This window comes from Galeopterus variegatus, unplaced genomic scaffold (assembly GCF_000696425.1).
Source record: "Galeopterus variegatus unplaced genomic scaffold, G_variegatus-3.0.2 Scaffold15151, whole genome shotgun sequence".
Classification (NCBI taxonomy): Eukaryota; Metazoa; Chordata; class Mammalia; order Dermoptera; family Cynocephalidae; genus Galeopterus; species Galeopterus variegatus.
The window spans coordinates 11,462-30,130 of NW_007741262.1; the positions used below are offsets into that span (position 1 = coordinate 11,462).

General features: G+C 40.0%; 1 protein-coding gene across 1 annotated transcript; it reads left to right on the forward strand.

Moving 5' to 3' along the window:
• Nucleotides 1-4,564: 4,564 nt before the first annotated feature.
• LOC103582169 (transcriptional adapter 1) lies at nt 4,565-17,796 on the forward strand. Its single transcript, XM_008563838.1, has 6 exons — nt 4,565-4,821; nt 9,139-9,230; nt 9,532-9,597; nt 14,004-14,101; nt 15,735-15,944; nt 17,239-17,796. The coding sequence occupies exons 1-6, from the start codon at nt 4,748-4,750 to the stop codon at nt 17,392-17,394; spliced, it is 696 nt and encodes a 231-aa protein (XP_008562060.1). The 5' UTR covers nt 4,565-4,747; the 3' UTR covers nt 17,395-17,796.
• The last annotated feature ends 873 nt before the right edge of the window (nt 17,797-18,669 follow it).

The following is an 18,669-nucleotide window of genomic DNA, read 5'->3' on the forward strand; positions in this document are numbered from 1 at the left end:
ACTTTCATCCATTTCACCCCCAGGAGGTTCTTTTATATTCCACCATATTATGGGGTCTCCTGACCATATTCCTCCCTGACACTCCAACCCCTTCCCAAACGACACCCCCTACCAGCAGGAAGTAGCCAGAAAGAGAAACGTCGCCCTTTTCCTAACAGAACAAAAAGGGAGGAATATTAGGTTGTATGAAAACTCTTTCGGCTGCGCCCCATCATGGCCCTGGCTACCCTTCTCTTCTGCCTTCTCCTTCCCGCCGGCACCACAATACCTTCCCGCCGGCATGAATCGCACGCCAATCAGCACAGGCTCCCTGCTCCTGGCCCCTTAGCAACGCAATCCATCCAATCCCCGAACGCCCCCCTGTCCTCAGCAAACCTATCAGCTCTCTTCTAACCCTATAAAAGCAGATGTGCCCGCTGAATAAAAACCTTCTCCAGGGAGCTGCCTTGCATTTGTGTCTCATCCTTTAAGTGGTGCTGGATTTTATTCCTTTTAGTGGCCACCTACAAGTCAGGAAGAGAGCCTTCACCAGAAACTGAATTTGCCAAAATGTTGATCATGGACTTCTAGCTTTCAGAACTGTGAGATAATAAACTTCTGTTGTTTAAGCCACCCATATTGTGATATTTTGTTATAGAAGCCTGGGCAGACTAAGATAAGTGAGTATAAAGCTTCAGAAGTTCTTAAGCTGGGGCCCACAGGACCTTAAAGCATCCATGGAGAGAAGTGTTTCGATAACATTTTTTAAAATGTAATCCTATGTAATTTACGTTTTTAAAAACATTATTCTTAGAAGGGCTTCAAAGGCATCACCAGACTGCCAGTGAGGTCCATGGCATTAAAACAAAAAGATTAAGAACTTCTTTACCTCCTTCTGGCAGGTATGAAATAAATATATGTGGTGTCAGGGCAAGATAACTCAAAACTTGCTTTCAACCATAAATTTTACTAGAGTCAAATATATCCAAATCTATAATCTTTAACTATATTAAAACCTATAGATTAATATAGAGAGATGAGGGAAAACATATAGAATTTTCTGAAATATTTAGTTCTAGCAGACATTTATGTTGAGTGTGAGCCACTAAGAACCATAGGATAACCATGTGTATGGGTACCATATGTATAGTTACCATATGCATGTACCATATGTACCACGGTATTCCATATAAGTATTAAAATTATAGCAAATGTTATAATGATAAGTACAATATGGAAACATAAATATTATTAGTAATACTGTACAGCTGAACTGTAAGAGTCCTTCCAGTAAGGCAGAGCTGCTGATTCCTGAAATGCAAATGACCCACACATTTGCAGACAGTGCTTAGAGAAGAAGTCCAATGAGTCAATAATAATGGGTCAGCAGAGTAAGAAAGTCAGTCAAATATTTCTGAGTGCTAGACCCTTGCCACTGTAAAGAAGGAGTCAGTGCTTTATATGTAGGTCTAAAGAATCTAAATATCATATCTGGGAAAAAGAATAATTACAGAATCTCTAGAGGTGCAACAGCTCACAACTCCATCAACTCCATCAACTCTTAATGCCAACAAAGGACAAGGGTTGGTGAGGAAGTGGAAAAACTGGAAACCTTGCACACCGTTGGTGACAATGTAAAATGGTGCAGCCACTGTGGAAAACACTGGAGCTTTCTCAAAAAATTAAAAATAGAACCACCAGATGATCCAGCAATCCCACTTCTGGGTCCGAAAGAATTTAAATTTATCCAAAAGAATTTAAATCAGGAACTCAACGAGATAAATTTATCCAAAAGAATTTAAATCAGGAACTCAACGAGATATTAGCACTACTATATTCATTGCAGCACTATTCACAATATGCAAGATGTGGAAACAATCTGAATGTCCATCAACAGATGAACGGTAAAGAAAATGTGGCATATACAAACAAAGGATTATTAGCCTTAAAAAAGAAGAAAATTCTGCAATATGTGACAACATGGATGAACCTTGAGGACATTATGCTAAGTGAAATAAGCCAGTCACAAAAAGACAAACACTACATGATCCCACTTATATGAGGTATCTAAAATAGTCGAATTCGGGGCCGGCCCGTGGCTCGCTCAGGAGAGTGCGGTGCTGACAACATGAAGGCCACGGGTTTGGATCCCATATAGGGATGGCCGGTTGCTCACTGGGTGAGCAACCGGCCACAACACCAAGTCAAGGGTTAAGATCCCCTTACCGGTCATCTTTAAAAAAATAAATAAATAAATAAAATAGTCGAATTCATAGAACCAAAGACTGGAATGTGGTTATGAGAAGCTGGGGGAGGGGAAATGTGCAGTTACTAATCATAAAGTTCCAGTCAAGCAAGTTGAATAGCCTCCAGAAATCTGCTGTACAACATCGTACCTATACTCAACATTAGTGCATTGCACACTCAAAATTTTTTAAAAGGGTAGATTTCATGTTAAGTGTTCTATTCACAATAAAAGAATTCTAATTTTCAAAAACCAGAGATTAATAAAATACGGAATTGAGAATTAAGTAAACAGAGTGCCTCGGGTTGAATATACCCCCAAAACTTAATCTCCACTGTAACAGCTGAGGGTGGGAAATCCTATTATGGTAACTGAAAGGTGGGGCCTTGAAGAGGTGATTAGAGTGTAGGACCATGCCATAATGAATGGATTAAAAATGGTGGTCATGGGCATGGTTTGTAGGGCTTTAAAAAGAGTGAATGAGGTGGTTACTCTGCTCTCTGCTCCACAATTTTGCTATGTGATAGTCTGCCGTCATTGAAGTCACCACCAAAGAAAGCCTTCACCAGATGTATTCCCTGGACTTTGGGCTTCCTAGCCTTTGAAACTATACGCAACAAATTTCGTTTTTTTTTTTGTCCTTTTTGAAACCAGCTGCACCGTGCTCAGCCAGTGAGCGCTGTGAGCGCACCGGTCATCCCTATATAGGATCCGAACCCGTGGCAGGAGCGCTGCTGCGCTCCCAGCGCCGCACCCTCCCGAGTGTGCCACGGGCTCGGCCCTAAATTTCGTTTTTTTTATAAATTGCCCAGTTCCATGTATTTTGTCATCAGCAACAGGAACAGACTAATACACAGGGGTCAAGCTTTCATGAATATGAAACTCCAGAGACATTTTTACCTTTTGAAACTCCAGAAAGAATAGTGAGATTTTTACCTTATGAAATTCCAGAAAGAAACTCCAGAGAGATTTTTACCTTATGAAACTCCAGCAAGAAATTCCAGAAAGAAAGACTTTATTTGCCTTTTTCACCTTTGCGTTTCAGCACTGAGTGCTAGGCACATAAGCGGAGCTTGCAGAATAAATTCTATTCAAGTGAAGAGAAGGTGACACTGCAAACAGGGCCAGGCTGGTGGGTTTAGGGTTGGCAGAGCCAGAATGAAGTTTAATAAATGAGTAAGCTTGAGGGGACCTCTGTGGAGAAACTACACACAATTTAAAAGCCATTTGGGATTCTGTTAAATCTTTGGGAGGCAATTTGACAATGTGCACCAAGAGACTTACAAATATTTTTATTATTTCATCCAGTAATTCTATTTGTGGTACTCTATCCTAAAATAATAATCAATCCTAAAAGACAAAAAACTTCATCCATAAAGAAGTTTATTACAGGGTCGGCCCGTGGCTCACTCGGGAGAGTGCGGTGCTGATAACACCAAGGCCCCGGGTTCGGATCCCATATAGGGATGGCCGGTTTGCTCACTGGCTGAGCGTGGTACTGACACCACCAAGCCAAGGGTTAAGATCCCCTTACCGGTCATCTTTAAAAAAAAAAAAAAAAAAAAAGAAGTTTATTACAGTACTGCTCTTAATAAAGAAAAAATGGAAACCATCAGTCTAACAACTGGGAAAAAAAGTTACTGTGAACATTCTATGTGTGGTGGATTTAGTATGCTGTCATTAAAATTGTGATTATAAAGACGATGTAATACTACAGGTAAATGCAGTGTAACTCTTAAAAAAAAGAGGCAAAATTGAACAGAGTATGGTTGTAAGTTATAGGGAGGGTAGAGGATGAGGGAGAAATCAGCTCAGTTAAAAGCGTTTGTCCGAGAGTCAAAAAACACCTTTTCTTTCTTTTATCTTTATCTTTCAGTGTATTTCCACTATTTTTCATAATTACTTCATTCACCTAGCAAACATTTATTGGGCGTCCACTATGTGCCAGGCGCTGCTCTAGGAACTGTGAGAAACTGCAGTGAAAAAAGCACAAATCCTGTCCTCATGGAACTTATATTTTAGATGGAAGAATCAGTAAATTAACAAGATTAATCAATTAAATGGCTTATTAGCTGATTAGCACTCGGCCAAAAAAAGAAAAGTGATACTGCATTTCCTTTATGACCCGGAGAGGGAAGGTATTCACCCAGGTAGAAGGACAGCAGGCCTAATTAAGAACCGGCCCAGCGGGTAACAGACTGAAAATGCCGGGACGCGCCAGCCCCGCAGGGGTCGCTGCAGCTGGCCAGGCGGGCGGGTTTAGTTTGCGCGCTGGGACCAGGCAAAGCGGGTCACGTGACTGCGGGGCGGGGGAGGAACGAGAGGAGAGCAGTTTGGCTAGGCACCTTCTCTACAGAAAGGCGGGCGGAGCCGAAAACCAAACAAACGTCTTCTGCGTGATTGGGGGCGGGACAGACGGGTGCAGAATTAGCCTTCAGTGCTGTGGCCCTCCGCCGAGTTGGTTTTTCGGTTGTTGGTCGCCGCGGCTGGGCGGTCTGTGGTCGGGCTGAGAAGCGCGGAGCAATGGCGACCTTTGTGAGCGAGCTGGAAGCGGCCAAGAAGAACTTGAGCGAGGCCCTGGGGGATAACGTAAAACAGTAAGAGCTGTTCGGGCGCAGCCTCCGGGCCTACGCGCGGGTGCTCTCCTGGCCTCGGGCTGCTGACTCACTCCGGAGACGCCCCCCACTGCCCCGAGGCCTATGCAGCCTGCGTCCGCGGCGACGGGGCCTTTGGGTTTCTTGGGCCGGGCTGGGGCGGGCCACCTGGACTCACCCCGCTGGAGGGGCCGGGCCTGTTTGGCGTCCTGGGGACCAGGGCGGGTGCCTTCGCCCAGGACTCTACCGTGGGTGGGGCGAGAGAAGCGCACTTCACGCCCAAGGGCCTTTGAGCTGATGCGGAGTCCTGTGCAGGGCCGCGGGGCGGTGGACGCGGGAGCCGGCCTGGAGCCGAGCGAGACCCGGCCCACCGCGCACGAAGGCCCGCCCCGGAGGGCTTCCCGGAGGCGGAGGTTTATTATTCGCGTCTGATATGCTAGGCATTATTGATAAGCGCTTTGACAGCAATTTCGGAAGGCAGACTGACCCTCGGGTAAAATAATAGGCACCGAACACTGCTAGGATTATAGTGGTGATAGCAGTAGCTGACATTTAAACACCTTTTAAGCGCTCTAAATGTATTATCTAATCCTCACGACAGATGTGAGGTAGGTACAGTCGTTCCTGTCTGATAGATGAGGAGACAGACCTAGCGAGGTTTAAGTAACTCTGCCAAAGTCACTGCCGGTATTGGGCCCCACGCTTCTGATTTCCGGCTGTGATGCCTTACAGGGTTTCACTGTGAAAGACCCCAGAGGCGCCCAGCCAGACCTTCACCCCTGTTATAGTAGGGGACCTAGTACACAGTCGGGGATAGTGCTGAAAGACCAAGGATAAAATCAATATTCATCCAAGGCCGAAGCCAAATAATGTCATAAAACGATACAAGACGAGTTTGAGAATTTTTCAAAACATGTTATTACAATTTTATTTTTCGAAAATATCGGAAGCAGTTTTAAACGTTTGAAATTATAGTACCTGTGTTGTTGCTGCTAAATGGATTCTGTGGTATGCTACATATTTGCATTACTCAGTAGATGCTTGCTTTTAAATGACGTTGGTGGAGGAGCAAAGTATTTGGTAATACTTTTTCTCCAACCCTTCTTTGTTTTCATTCCTCTCTGTATATTTATTATGAGTGGATTGAAGTTACTTAGCTTGGATGTCATACGTGATTTTTGGAATTTTTCCTTCTTTTGAGATTTTGGGGTGTCAGAGTCAACAGTCAGCTTTTCGTCCTAACAAGATACTAATAAATCAAACAAATAACAAAGTCTACAATTAAAACCTAATCTGTTATTTTAGTACAATTATTTAATTTTCGTAAACATTTGTTAACTCACAAAGACAAGATGTTCTACTTAAAAGTTGTCTTTTAATATTCATATTTATGGTCCGTGTATTCTTTGCTTGCTTAATTAATTTTAAGTTATTTTAATGAGTAAAATCGAGAGCTTTCACCCTTGTTATTACTTTAGCTTTTTACTTTATAATACTGACTGATACCATTTATGTTTTTTAAGCACAATAGTAGACTTTTCCTTCTGTTCCATCTAGAATGCTTACAGATATTTGAAAGTGAATGTTTACATACTACAGTAAATCTGAAAGACCTGGCTTGTAGGTTTGACTCACTTTAACCCTGATTAGATACAGTATCTCTGTGATCCCACATTCATCAATCGCACACAGATTCAGGGATGCCGGAAATGTTATTGAAGTTAACATTCCGTATTCAGTTTTTAAAGGCCAAAGTCGACTGTACAATGTTGGTCAAATACCGATGCTGAAGCTAAATTTTGTGCATCTGTAGTGTGAATCCCCACTAACGATGCAATCAAAAGAGATATTTGGCTAGGAACAGTTAATGGTACAGTATTGTATTGTTCTATATTAGTGTTTGCATTCTCTCATTGTCCTTTCCCCCCTCTGCATCTTAAAAAGTGACACTTAGTTAAATAGTCTGTAATATTGCTGTATAGTTATTTCTCATATTTCCTCCATGAGCATGGTTTGTACAACCTGAGCATTAAATGTGGTCCTTGGTGGTAGGTAAAACATATAAAGTTATACAAGGAGCCTGCATATGAGTTGTTCCCTATTTATCCAGTGGTCCTTATGTCCTCTAACTGGGTCAGGCTGTGTGCTCACATCAGCTAGGCTTTGCTAGCTAACTCACTTTGTATAGTACCCAGTAGAGTGTCATGTTCAAAAAGGTGCTTAATTTTTTTGAGGACTTGGTCATATGTTATTTAATTTTCTTCAGGTATCTCCAGTGCTTCCTAGTTTGACCCACTTAGACTTGTCACCCATTATTCTTAGATTCATAGAGGTTGACAAACTTTGTGTTTGGTATTGTGGAGGGAAACAGTCATTTGTCTGTGTTTATACAGTGAGTTAACACAGGGACCAGGATTAGGGAGCAAGTCTTCCAAGTCATTTTAGCCATTTTTGGCTATTTGGGCTAGAAAGTTTGCCACGGGAGAAGATAGCATTCTGTTGGTAGAGCTTCCCAGTAGAACCTTGTCTTAGTTCTGGAACAAGTTCACTCACTCCAAATATGGTTACATTTGCATCTTTCTGGTAAAATAGTGACAGGATTTTTGAATAATAAAATTTTTCTCCTCTTTTGTCAGATAGAATGGGATAGGAAAAGTCCTTTGGTTTTCTGTGGAACTTTATTTTATTTCATTAATGTTACTGTCTTTTGTTTAAGTATGAAATCGTTCACTGTTGAGAAGTTACTATTGACCTATTGCCTAATGAGTAGTGAACTGGGTGCCAGTCTCTAGAGCTAAACATGTTATGCTGTTGAGTGAAATGGCCCTGAATGGTCATGGGTCTTGGTTAACTTTAAGACTCCATAAAAGCTACGGGTTTTCTCCTGAAAAGAAAAATGCAAGGAACCCAAAGCTTTGCATACAATTACATGTATAAATAGCCAGTTGCCTACAGAGATACACACTAAGAGGACTTGAAGCTAATCTACATACAGGAGAAGCCCTGCCATGGGTAGTGTGGCAGTGAGAGCATTAAACCAGCTTGTTTAGCAATCTGATTTTTTTTTTTTTTCTTTTCCTGTTAGGAACTCAGATGAGTATTAGAAGGTAGGTGAGCCTGAATTGAAAGAGATAAGACATGTACTGAGTAATTTTTAATCTTGTTCTGTGAACAAGAAGCAGCTTCCTTAAGCGCTGAAGGGTTGTGGATGTGAAAAATCATATATTTTACTCCTATTTCTAACAATGTTGTTAAGGATAAAAGGTTAAATCATTTTTTTTTCTTCAAGTTACCTAGTAATTTTTATTATTAGGTCTTGGTTTTCATTTTAAAAACTACTAGGTTTTTCATATTCACAGGTCTTGTCTTTGTGGCAAGATGTTTAGGAACCCATTTCTTCAACTGGCTAGATTAAAACTTGAGTTCATCTGAACGGAAAGACATCACCCAGAATAAGTGTTAATAACCATTCCCTTCCCCATAAAACACATATGCATTTAAAAATATAAATCTTAATGCAGGATTCTGGAGAGTATGTCTTTTAGAAGGGTGTCAGTGAGAAGAAAAGGTACAGCTGTGATTTTTGGCTAAGTGAATCATGAGTCCAGTCCTGTGTCTACCTGCCTTTTAGGGAGGGCTTTCCTTTTGGTTTCGTTGTTGGTATTCTGATTCCTAGATAGTTAGTTTGCTAGGCCTGCAAAACAAAGTACCACAGACTGGTTGGCGTAAAACACCAGAAATTAATTTTCTCACAGTTCTGCAGGCTTGAAATCCAAGGTCAAGGTGTTAGCAGGTTTGGTTTCTTCTGAGACCTGTCTTCCACAGATGACATCCTTCTCGCTGTGGGTTCACATGGTTGTCTCCCTGTATGTGCACATGTCTGGTGTCTCTCTGTGTCTGTGTCTTAATCTCCTCTTTTTAGAAGAACACCAGTCATTGGGTTAGGGTTTATCTTAATGGTCTCATTTTAATTTGATTACCGCTTTAAAGGCCATATCTCCAAATACAGGCACATATTCTGAGGTACTGGGGTTAGGGCTTCAACATATGAATTTTAGGGGGATATTTTCAGCCCGTAACACTAGGGAATGCAAAATTTCCTTTCCTGGGAGTTGGAGCAGGCAAGGTGCTATCTCCAAATACAGGCACATATTCTGAGGTACTGGGGTTAGGGCTTCAACATATGAATTTTAGGGGGATATTGTTCAGCCCGTAACACTAGGGAATGCAAAATTTCCTTTCCTGGGAGTTGGAGCAGGCAAGGTGAACTTGGGGAAGAAGCAAAATCTGTGGTTCTTAATGTTGTTTCTGCCTCTGCAGATACTGGGCTAACTTAAAGTTGTGGTTCAAGCAGAAGATCAGCAAAGAAGAGTTTGACCTTGAAGCTCATAGACTTCTCACACAGGATAATGGTAAAATAATTATCTGGGGAGTTATTTTACTGTTTTGAAGTTTTCCCAGATTTGCCATAAATTAAAGTGCTTTTTCTTTTTGAAAAATAAATTTTGGTTTTAATATTGTGTGAGGTCATCTTAATAATGTGGATATTTAAAATTAAGGGTAAAGAATGGTGGAGTAGGGGACATCCAAAATCCTTACAAGCTAAAGTAGTGGCTTCCTTATTTTGAAAATATATTGTCTGTTTGCTTCCTCAGGGGCTAGAAAAGAAAGAAAAATTCTGTATTTGACTTGTAACAATCTTCCCTTTTTCAGTCCATTCTCACAACGATTTCCTCCTGGCCATTCTAACGCGTTGTCAGATTTTGGTTTCTACACCAGGTAAGGGAGTGGAAATACTTCTAGTGTATGTCAGTTGGCAAAGCTACGGAGCCCTAGGCTTTCGCTTCCTCTATCAGACACATCTGGTGTTTGCAAATGAATGGTTTTTGAACTTCTCAGAAGAAAAATTTTATTATGTAGATACACATTCTTCTACAGAACCTTTTCAGAGCACCTGATTTCCCTGTACTTACATTGACTTTTGGTCTTTACTCCCTACTCAGCTACATTTTAGATTACTTAAGTAAATGAGAAGTAAGGAAGAGGGTGAGGGAATGAAGAGGAGTCATTGGTGTTAGGAGAAGGTATTCAGTAGAGGTAGGGGAAATGAATTATGGAGAGGGGAAACCACAACATATGTTGGAAACTTGGACTTTCACTTGTATTCATAAGATGTCAGCACCTGGAAGGTTAGAGCTTCAGCATTTCTGTTGGGCAAATTATTGGTGGAGAACAGTAGGTAGGGGAGGTAGCAGCACTTTGGGAAGGTAGGTGAAAACTAAACCTGTTACTGCAACCTAAAGAGGTATAAATAGAAACCCTGATCCCTCTACCCCCAATTTTTCATCTTAAGTGGCAGATTAATTTGCATGTCACCTCTTTCAACCATTTTATTTTAATCAGTCAGTTAAAAACAGATAATTAAATGCATTGAAAACTTCCCTCATGATAAAAGTTGTCCTTGACTTTGTTAAAAACTTAAGTTAGCAGATACCTCCTGCCGTAGATTTTTTTACAGGCCTGAGGTGATCCTGGTGATCATATATGAAAAGCGCATGTACCATCTAGAAAAGGCTGGTATTTTGTATCACCTCTCTCAGCTAACTTCTATTGTGTGATAAAGAATTCACATAAGATCTCCAAATGCCTAATTCTTCCTCCCTTGAAGTTGCTACTGAGGTGGAGTGTAGTAAACAGTGAGCGTCTGTTTGTGGAGGTTGGTGTTGGGGAGTAGTGACTGCTTCCCTCACCCCTCACCATACCTGCCACTGCACATCCCCACACTATATTAGATTTTTGATGTTCTATTTAATTTAAATAGAAGTGACTTTAGCCATACCTCTTTTATGTCCAAAGTTAGATCATAAAGATAATCCACTTTGTTGTATAAAATTTAATTTGATCAGAAAATCCAACATCGTGAGGACAAGTTCTTACTTTTTGGTAGGTATACTGTAAAGTGCCACACACACCCAAAAGATAGGTCGAATGATCAGAAATAAAATCCTGGTTGATAGGAGTCAAGAGACATGGGTTCAAGTTGAGATATTACCATTAGCTTACATAATACAATTAATTACTTGGAATTTCTTAACTTGTACATGTATAAAATAGGTACAGTAATATCTACCCTATAGGATTATGAAAAAGCAGATGAAAGAACATGTAAATAAGTGCTTTTATAAAGAAATAATGCCAGACAAATATGAAGGAATTAGTAAGTACAGATGGCTGATTTTAATTAAAAACCTTTGATATTTTAAAATAAGTGAAGAAACATCCCATTTGGAATTTGAGAATGTATTTATCTGTTGAATACCTAAAATTTACTTCATCAAAATGAAAGTAATATTTGCTAGCAACAAAGAGAATGATTTCTATTAAAAGTAAAATATAGTTCTTTGAAGTTAACTGTAAATGGATTGTTTTCTGTTTTTCTAAGCTAGGCAGAAAAAATGACTTTAATAGTAAGTATTTATTGAGTGACTGCGGCATGCTAGACACTTTACATGCATTATCTTTAATTCTCACAGCAACTCTGAGGTTAGGTGTTAGCCTCTTTTCATAGATAAGGAAACACACTTCAGAAAAAAAAAAACCAAAATGAAAGAAAACTTGCTTGAGGCCCTGTGCAGCTGGTAAGTGGAAGTATTGGATCAAAACTGAAATGTGACTGCTGCTGAAAAGCCCTCCCTTTGTCGGGGTCGGTCCTTACCATGCTTTGCTTCCTCACCCACAGTGTTTGGCCACACAGCAGAGCGTGTAAGCTCTGAGTTTGCAGGCCTGCTCCTTTGCATCAGCCTTTGCAGGTTCAGCCTAGTTTCTTGTCATCACCTAGCATCTAGTTTCATTATCAGGAATAGATTTCTTCAGAAAATCATCTAAGATTGGCTGACCTTATCAAGTGAGGTCTGGAGACTGATGGAGAAGAACTTGACTTTCCAAAGAGTTCTTTTTTTTTTCCTTTTTGTCTTTTTTACTGACCGGTAACGGGATCGCAACCCTCGGTGTCGCGCCCGCACTGCGCTCAGCCAATGAGCGGGAACCGGTCTCCACGTGGGATCCGAACCCTCGGCAGGAGCACCGACGCACTCCCAAGCGGCGCACTGTAGCAGTGCGCCACCGGGCCGGCCCCTTCAGCAAATTCCAAATGAGGAAAAGAACTAGCAATCTTGCAAAGACTGGTGGGAAAGCAGCAAGAATGGTCAGTTCTCTGACTCTGGGGTGCTTGTAGGGACCTGGGGAAGCACTGCTGTTCCCCTCTTCAAGTGTAAACTGCACCATAGCTCACAGGACTGGAGCTGCAAAGCTCAAGGGTGCTGGTGGAGTGGCTTTGGGCTCCTGAAAGGCCCCCTACTCCCTGAGGGGCAATGACACTCAGTAATGTCACTGCCTCTGTGATTAGTGTCTGATTTCACAAGAAATGATGGTTTTCCCTTGCTTTGATGCTGAGCATCTTTACGAACATCCCTACCTTCTTATAACCTCGTTGTCACTGATGATACTGAAGCCATTGTGCATTCTGAATAAAGTTCGGTCTGTGGCTAAAATAAAAAATCAGTAACAGGTTTTATGATGAAAGCTTCTTCGTACCCCCAGACTTATTCACAAAGGCAACTACTTTTGTAAAAAAAATCAGTAACAGAGGTTTTATGATGAAAGCTTCTTCGTACCCCCAGACTTATTCACAAAGGCAACTACTTTTGTTTTTGTTCTTCTGGTGGGACTGCCATAGCCCCTCAAAGTTGCTTAAATCTATTTCTGGATTTACTGTTTTTTTAAATCTCTTTGTCTAATTCTTTGTGTTTTATGAGATTTCCTCAACTCTTTTAGTCTTTCTGTTTAATTCTTTAATTCAGCAGTTTTATAGCATCCTCTTGTTTTATGGATACATGTCTTCTCAAACTGTTTAAAGATACCAGTTAGAAATTTATCAACGTCCTTTTGCATTCTCTCTCTAGGACCTCTGTTGTTTGTTTAGCTTGGTCTTTCTTACCGTGTTACAGAATATTGTTAAATGTCTAGTGATTCATTGTTGTCCTTTTCATATTTAAGAATGAAGTATAAAACTACCTGGAGACTTTGCTTTAGAGTGAGCTGACAGCAAGCCATTAAACCGGGGGTCTCCCAAATACCACTATAGAGAGAGCTTTGCACTAGGGTACCAACATCCATACCAACTACCTTAATAGATCCCAGAAATTTTGTTCAGTTTAACTAGGGAAGAGTCCTCCATCCCTTCCCACCTTACCACCCACCTATTATAAGTGTCCTGCTCTGTGTCATTCTGTGCATGAGGAAAGCTGTGCATGGAGCAAGCAGGGCTGCTGCCATCATGGGCATGTGAGCTGCAGTTGCACAGACGGGCCCTGCACTTGGTTTGGTGCTGTACTGTACTGTCATCTTGAAATTCTTAGTTTTTGAACAAGAGGCCCCATATTTTATTTTGTACTGAGCCCAGTCCTCAGAGTGAGAGAAAAGGAGTTTATGTGTATGATTTTTTGAATACAGTCCTTCCTTCCATTAATCTTGTTTTTAATCTTATTAACCTCTCCTAGTTTCCACTGTACTCATGTTCTCCAAATCCAGATTCTTAGTGGGTTTCTATTAGGCAGGTTGACTTGCTTCCTTCTGCCATTTGCCACCTTCCTTCTGCAGCCTAGGTTGCAACTTCCATGTTTCTGCTTTGTAAGTCACACCCTTTTAGTCTGTCTTAGAAATATGTTGAGATCTTATCTTGTCAGTCACTCATTTTCTTTTTTATCTTTGTTGTGGATGTGTGCCATTTACCTTCCTCTACTATCATTTTTAGTAGGGTCTTGGAAGAGAGAGGAAGGAGGTAAATATATGTGCTCAGTTCACCATCTTGGACTAGAAAATTCTTTCCTACTTTTATAATACTACTACTACTCATAAACAAACCACTTAATAAACATTAATTAAAAACAAAAAAACAAATTTATCTTCCTAAAAAAATAATTGTAGTTACAGCTAGGAAAAAAGTTGTGATTTGAGAGGATTTATTTTAGAAAAGTGGAAAGAAAAAATTTGAATTTAAGCATTTATTACTTATTTTCATGTTGAGCATTCCATGCCTTTTTTTTTTTAAGCCCAAAATGAAAACAAACTTAGCAGTTATCAATTGTCATTATTTCACTTATGGTTATTATTTTTCTGTCTCATAGAGGGTGCTGGATCTTTGCCCTGGACGGGGGGGTCTGCAGCCAAACCTGGAAAGCCAAAGGGAAAGAAAAAACTTCCTTCTGTTCGTCAGAAATTTGATGTAGGTTCTTCTCCAATAGATTTTGATAATGACTGATTTAAGTACTGATGTGATGGAACTAGCTTTACTTTTTTAAATGAATTGGTTGTAGAGTTGAAAAAAAAGGAGGTATGATTTGGGAGAAAAGGGTTTCAAGGATTGTGAACTCCTAGGTGTCTGAATTTTTATAGTTCTTGTTTGTTATTGCTTAAATATTAATGTTATCATTAGTATTTAATGAATTTTCAGTGATTCAAAGCTATGCCTGTGTTCTTCCTACTCTGAAATATTTTTCTTGAATGAGTAATGTTTCTCAGATTGAAGACATCCGCTCTGAAGGTTCAGGTGGTCTGGAGGCCTCTGACAGGCTCCTGGTGATGCCCTGAGCCTTTTGGAGACCATTAGAGATGTCATGAAGGCATTTGACTATAAAGTTTGTAGACCTTTTAGGATAACTTCCTTTTTTCAGTTAATATGAAGGGAAAAACGTTTCCCCGAAGTATCCCTTTATAGGTTTGACTGGATATTGATAGCTTAATTGATTAATATCAACAAACATTTATTTCTTTACACCTTTGCTCTGTATTTTATATGAGTAGTAATAATCAATCTGGATAACATCAGTATCTCCAGAGAAGCATACCTGGTTTAAAAAGGCATGTTTAGGGGCCGGCCCGTGGCTCACTCGGTAGAGTGCGGTGCTGATAACACCAAGGCTGCGGGTTCGGATCCTATGTAGGGATGGCCGGTTTGCTCACTGGCTGAGCGTGGTGCTGACAACACCAAGCCAAGGGTTGAGATCCCCTTACCGGTCATCTTTTAAAAAAAAATAAAAATAAAAATAAAAAGGCGTGTTTAATATAAAATATAGTTTTATACTTGGAAAATAGAAAAAATAACAATGTTGCTTTTATAATAAAAACTTCAAACAGGGACAAACCATCCTTACTACAAAAGCTTGTATTTTGGGCCTAAACAAAAGCTAGTAGAGGCATATCTCCCAGTGATGATGGAGAATATGAATGGGCTTTCAGAATCTCCCAGAGGAAGGCTGAGATTTTATGAATGAAAAGAGATTGAGAAAAACTTTTAAGTAGTGTAACTATGTCTTAGATAGGTTCTGTGTTAGACAGAAAATAACAGTTGAGAAATTGTTAGGTAGAAAATAACAATAAGTAGTTACACTACACAGCATTATCTTGGAATATTTGTTATTAGATCTGTTATATTGGTTAGGCTTTTTAAGGCCTTAATTGAAGCATTAATTATACATATGTTCATACTTTCAGAACCTTTTTACAGTTGTACTTGAAATGCTCTTACTTGTTTGAATGTAGTTCTGTATCTTCAACCTAATTGTTATTTTTAGCACAGGGCCACACATTCTGTGATCACCAAGATATTAATTGAATAGAATAAACTTATGCATACTATCATTATTCCCCTTAATTCATGTCTTCATTATTGCCATGTAATGGGTGTGTGAATCTGTGATTATTTGTGCACGAGTTACTTTTTTTTTTTTTTACCCCTGTGGTATAGTTTTGGTGGCATTAATTTGTAGGCTCTGAAGTCGAATACATGGGTTACTTTTGTTTATGTCTTATTACTTGCCACTGTAATGAATAATTTTGAAAAGTTTTCTTACTCATAGCATAGATTCCAGCCTCAGAATCCCCTGTCAGGAGCCCAGCAGTTTGTGGCAAAGGATCCCCAGGATGATGACGACTTGAAACTTTGTTCCCACACAATGATGCTTCCCACTCGCGGTCAGCTGGAAGGGAGGATGATAGTGACTGCTTATGAGCATGGGCTGGACAACGTCACCGAGGAAGCCGTTTCAGCTGTTGTCTATGCGGTGGAGGTTGGTTTGCTGGTGGCAGAAATAATTTTACAGATTGAATGTGACAAGCTTGTATGTGTTGTTTAAAGTTGATATTGCAAGAAAAGAACTAAAATGTCACTCTGATTTAACAAAATTGTGATTGTTGAAGTTTTCCTTTGAGAGGAGAAACACATCACAATCCCAAGAATTGCCTTCAGTTAATAGACTAAGCTTTTCAGAAAAGTTTACTTATGGCATAATACTTCTGCTTGATCTGGTGTTTGAACAAGGGTACAGTTTTTAAAGACAGAAACGAGTTTGAAAATCCTAAAGATTAAAGTTACTTGTTTTTGCTGTGGTACAGCATTTAAAGAGGATTAGACTTGGTGTCCAAATAGTAGGATTCTTGTCTCAGCACAGTATTTTGTTCATCCATTCATTTTATTCATTTAGTTATTTGACAAAATATATATTGGGGTCTCTAGTGCAAAGGTACCATCAGACAACATTGGGTAATTCCTTCCAATTCTCTGGGCCTCATTTTCCTCATTTATACCCCAAAGATAATAATAGCTGTCTCATGAAGTTATAAATGAATTTTGTGTGAAGATCCATTATAAATTAGATAATGAAGTCTTGATAAAATATAGTCTTATTAGTATAATTGAAACGCTCTGCCTGATCCTGGCTCCCATTTTAATAACAGTAGGCTGGCACTAGTCCTGTCTCTCCATTTTCACAGACATCCCCAACCTTCTCTTATGTACTTGGCTCTCAATAAAAGTGAAGAGAAATTAAATTAAGTGCCTAATTTTTGTGGGTTTATTTTCTATATATGTAGTTTATGTGGCTTTTGAGAGAGCTAAGGTTCTTTCTGTGTAAGGATTTGGTAGATTTGGTATTATAATCAATAAACACCATATCTTGAAACTTTTTGTCCCATTTGATACAAGTTTCAAGGTAGTTTGTTTCTTTATTAAAAATTATTTATTTATCTTTCATTTTATTTTTCATTTTATTTAAAGCTGTCTAAAAATCATTTCGGGGAGAGGAACCAATTTAGAGACATAAAACTTCTAAAATAAATTTCATGTGGAGCAATCCCATCTTAAAAACAAGTAAATAAAAATAAGCATGTCTCACGCTTTCCTGTACCCTCCTACTCCTTTGGCATTGGTCTGTGGCTCTTTAGTGTACATTCATTTGGTTCTAGCATGTGCTAACCTTTCACACATCTCCATCTAAATGTCAATAAACATTTTTGATCAATGGAAGTTTTGTGATTTTCTTTTAAAGAGGAGATCATGCTATTTTTCTTTTCTTGTTTTTACAGAATCACCTTAAAGATATACTGACATCAGTTGTGTCAAGAAGGAAAGCTTATCGGTTACGAGATGGCCATTTTAAATATGCCTTTGGTAGTAATGTGACCCCACAGCCATACCTGAAGAATAGTGTAGTAGCTTACAACAACTTAATAGAAAGGTAAATGAAGTGTCTTGTGATTTTTGCTTCCATCCTTTGCTAGTTGGATACATAACTCTCGTGTAATAGACCACTGTTAAATAATCAATTATATCTATAGGTTTAAAGTACGTTTGGCAACAGTACAATTAATTTTCTTTTCTTAGCTCCCATCCTTGCATAGTATCTAGTGGATTATTTTGATACTCTTTGTTAGAAGTGAAGTTCCGTAGTTTGGCTGCTGCATATGGGTTTAAAGTGATCCCCTCTGCACCCCCAGCATCACCACTTTTTGAGGTGGAATGTGGTAGTTCCCTGGGGCAGTGTGTCCTGATGGCACTTGAGGGGCAGTTCCTAGTGGGGAAGTGGTCCTGCTCTTAATTGAAGCATGGCCTGTGATTGTTGGGTCAAGGCTGGGATTCTTGATAGAGGAGGAGGAGGAGTAGATGTTTCTTCAGGTCCTTATCTGGCTCTTGTAGCTGCAGCTCATGACGGTGGCTGTGCAAGGTGTCATCAGATTGCTCTTGGCGTCCTGTTATGCAGATCTGGTCCCTCATCCCATCTGGGATTCCTATTCCTCATTCTACTGAGGGCTCCCTGAACCTCTCTCATGTCTGGAATCATCCCTTTATGAGGCAACTTAGGTTGCCTTCATCCATATGTGTCTTTCTCACCCTTCCCTTCCCCGCTCCCCCACAATTTAGTTTGAATTTTAAGCTTTCAGAAAAGAAAAAACAATAGTGTGATTTTCATGGTTACCGAAGTGACTAAATTTCCTCTGAGTTCTGGACTTCGCATATCTGGTTAGTTGGGGAGAAGAGAGGTAAGGAGATGACAGGGAGATACAAGTTCAGAGTAAAAAGTACGATAGGGAGGGCTAGCAGTGATAGTGGTAAAGAAATAACAGGAGAGGAAATCAGGAAGTGTAGTTGGGAAAGCTGAATGGGCCAGAGCAGGTAGTGTTGACAGCACACGGAAGACGGGGTACCAGTGCCTGTTTCATGGCTCTGGAGACCTTTACAGGGCTCACAAGGCCCGTTTTGAAGAGCACCATCTTGAGTTGGGTTCATTGTTTAAATTGCTTTGCGTGATGATGTATTGTCTAAATCTTGTTCAGACATGTCTGTTTGGGATTGTTTTCATTTTTAAGTCATTCTTTTCTAGAGAAGAACAAATAAAAAAAGTAGCTTGTTGTAGTGGGTAATGTTGGGAGCAGTGTCTCTGACCCTGGCTGGACTTCGAGCTGGCCAGTCCCTGGGAGGGCTTCTGCCTCTCTGTGGGCTGCTTGTTGCTCTAACAG

What these genes read in the sequence shown, in the direction of transcription:
- LOC103582169 (XM_008563838.1), top strand. Translation starts at nt 4,748, where the DNA reads ATGGCGACCTTTGTGAGCGAGCTGGAAGCGGCCAAGAAGAACTTGAGC. An exon ending in ACTTCTCACACAGGATAATG is followed by an intron (nt 9,231 to 9,531) that starts GTAAAATAATTA and finishes TCCCTTTTTCAG; the next exon opens with TCCATTCTCACAACGATTTC. An exon ending in CTGTTGTCTATGCGGTGGAG is followed by an intron (nt 15,945 to 17,238) that starts GTTGGTTTGCTG and finishes TTGTTTTTACAG; the next exon opens with AATCACCTTAAAGATATACT.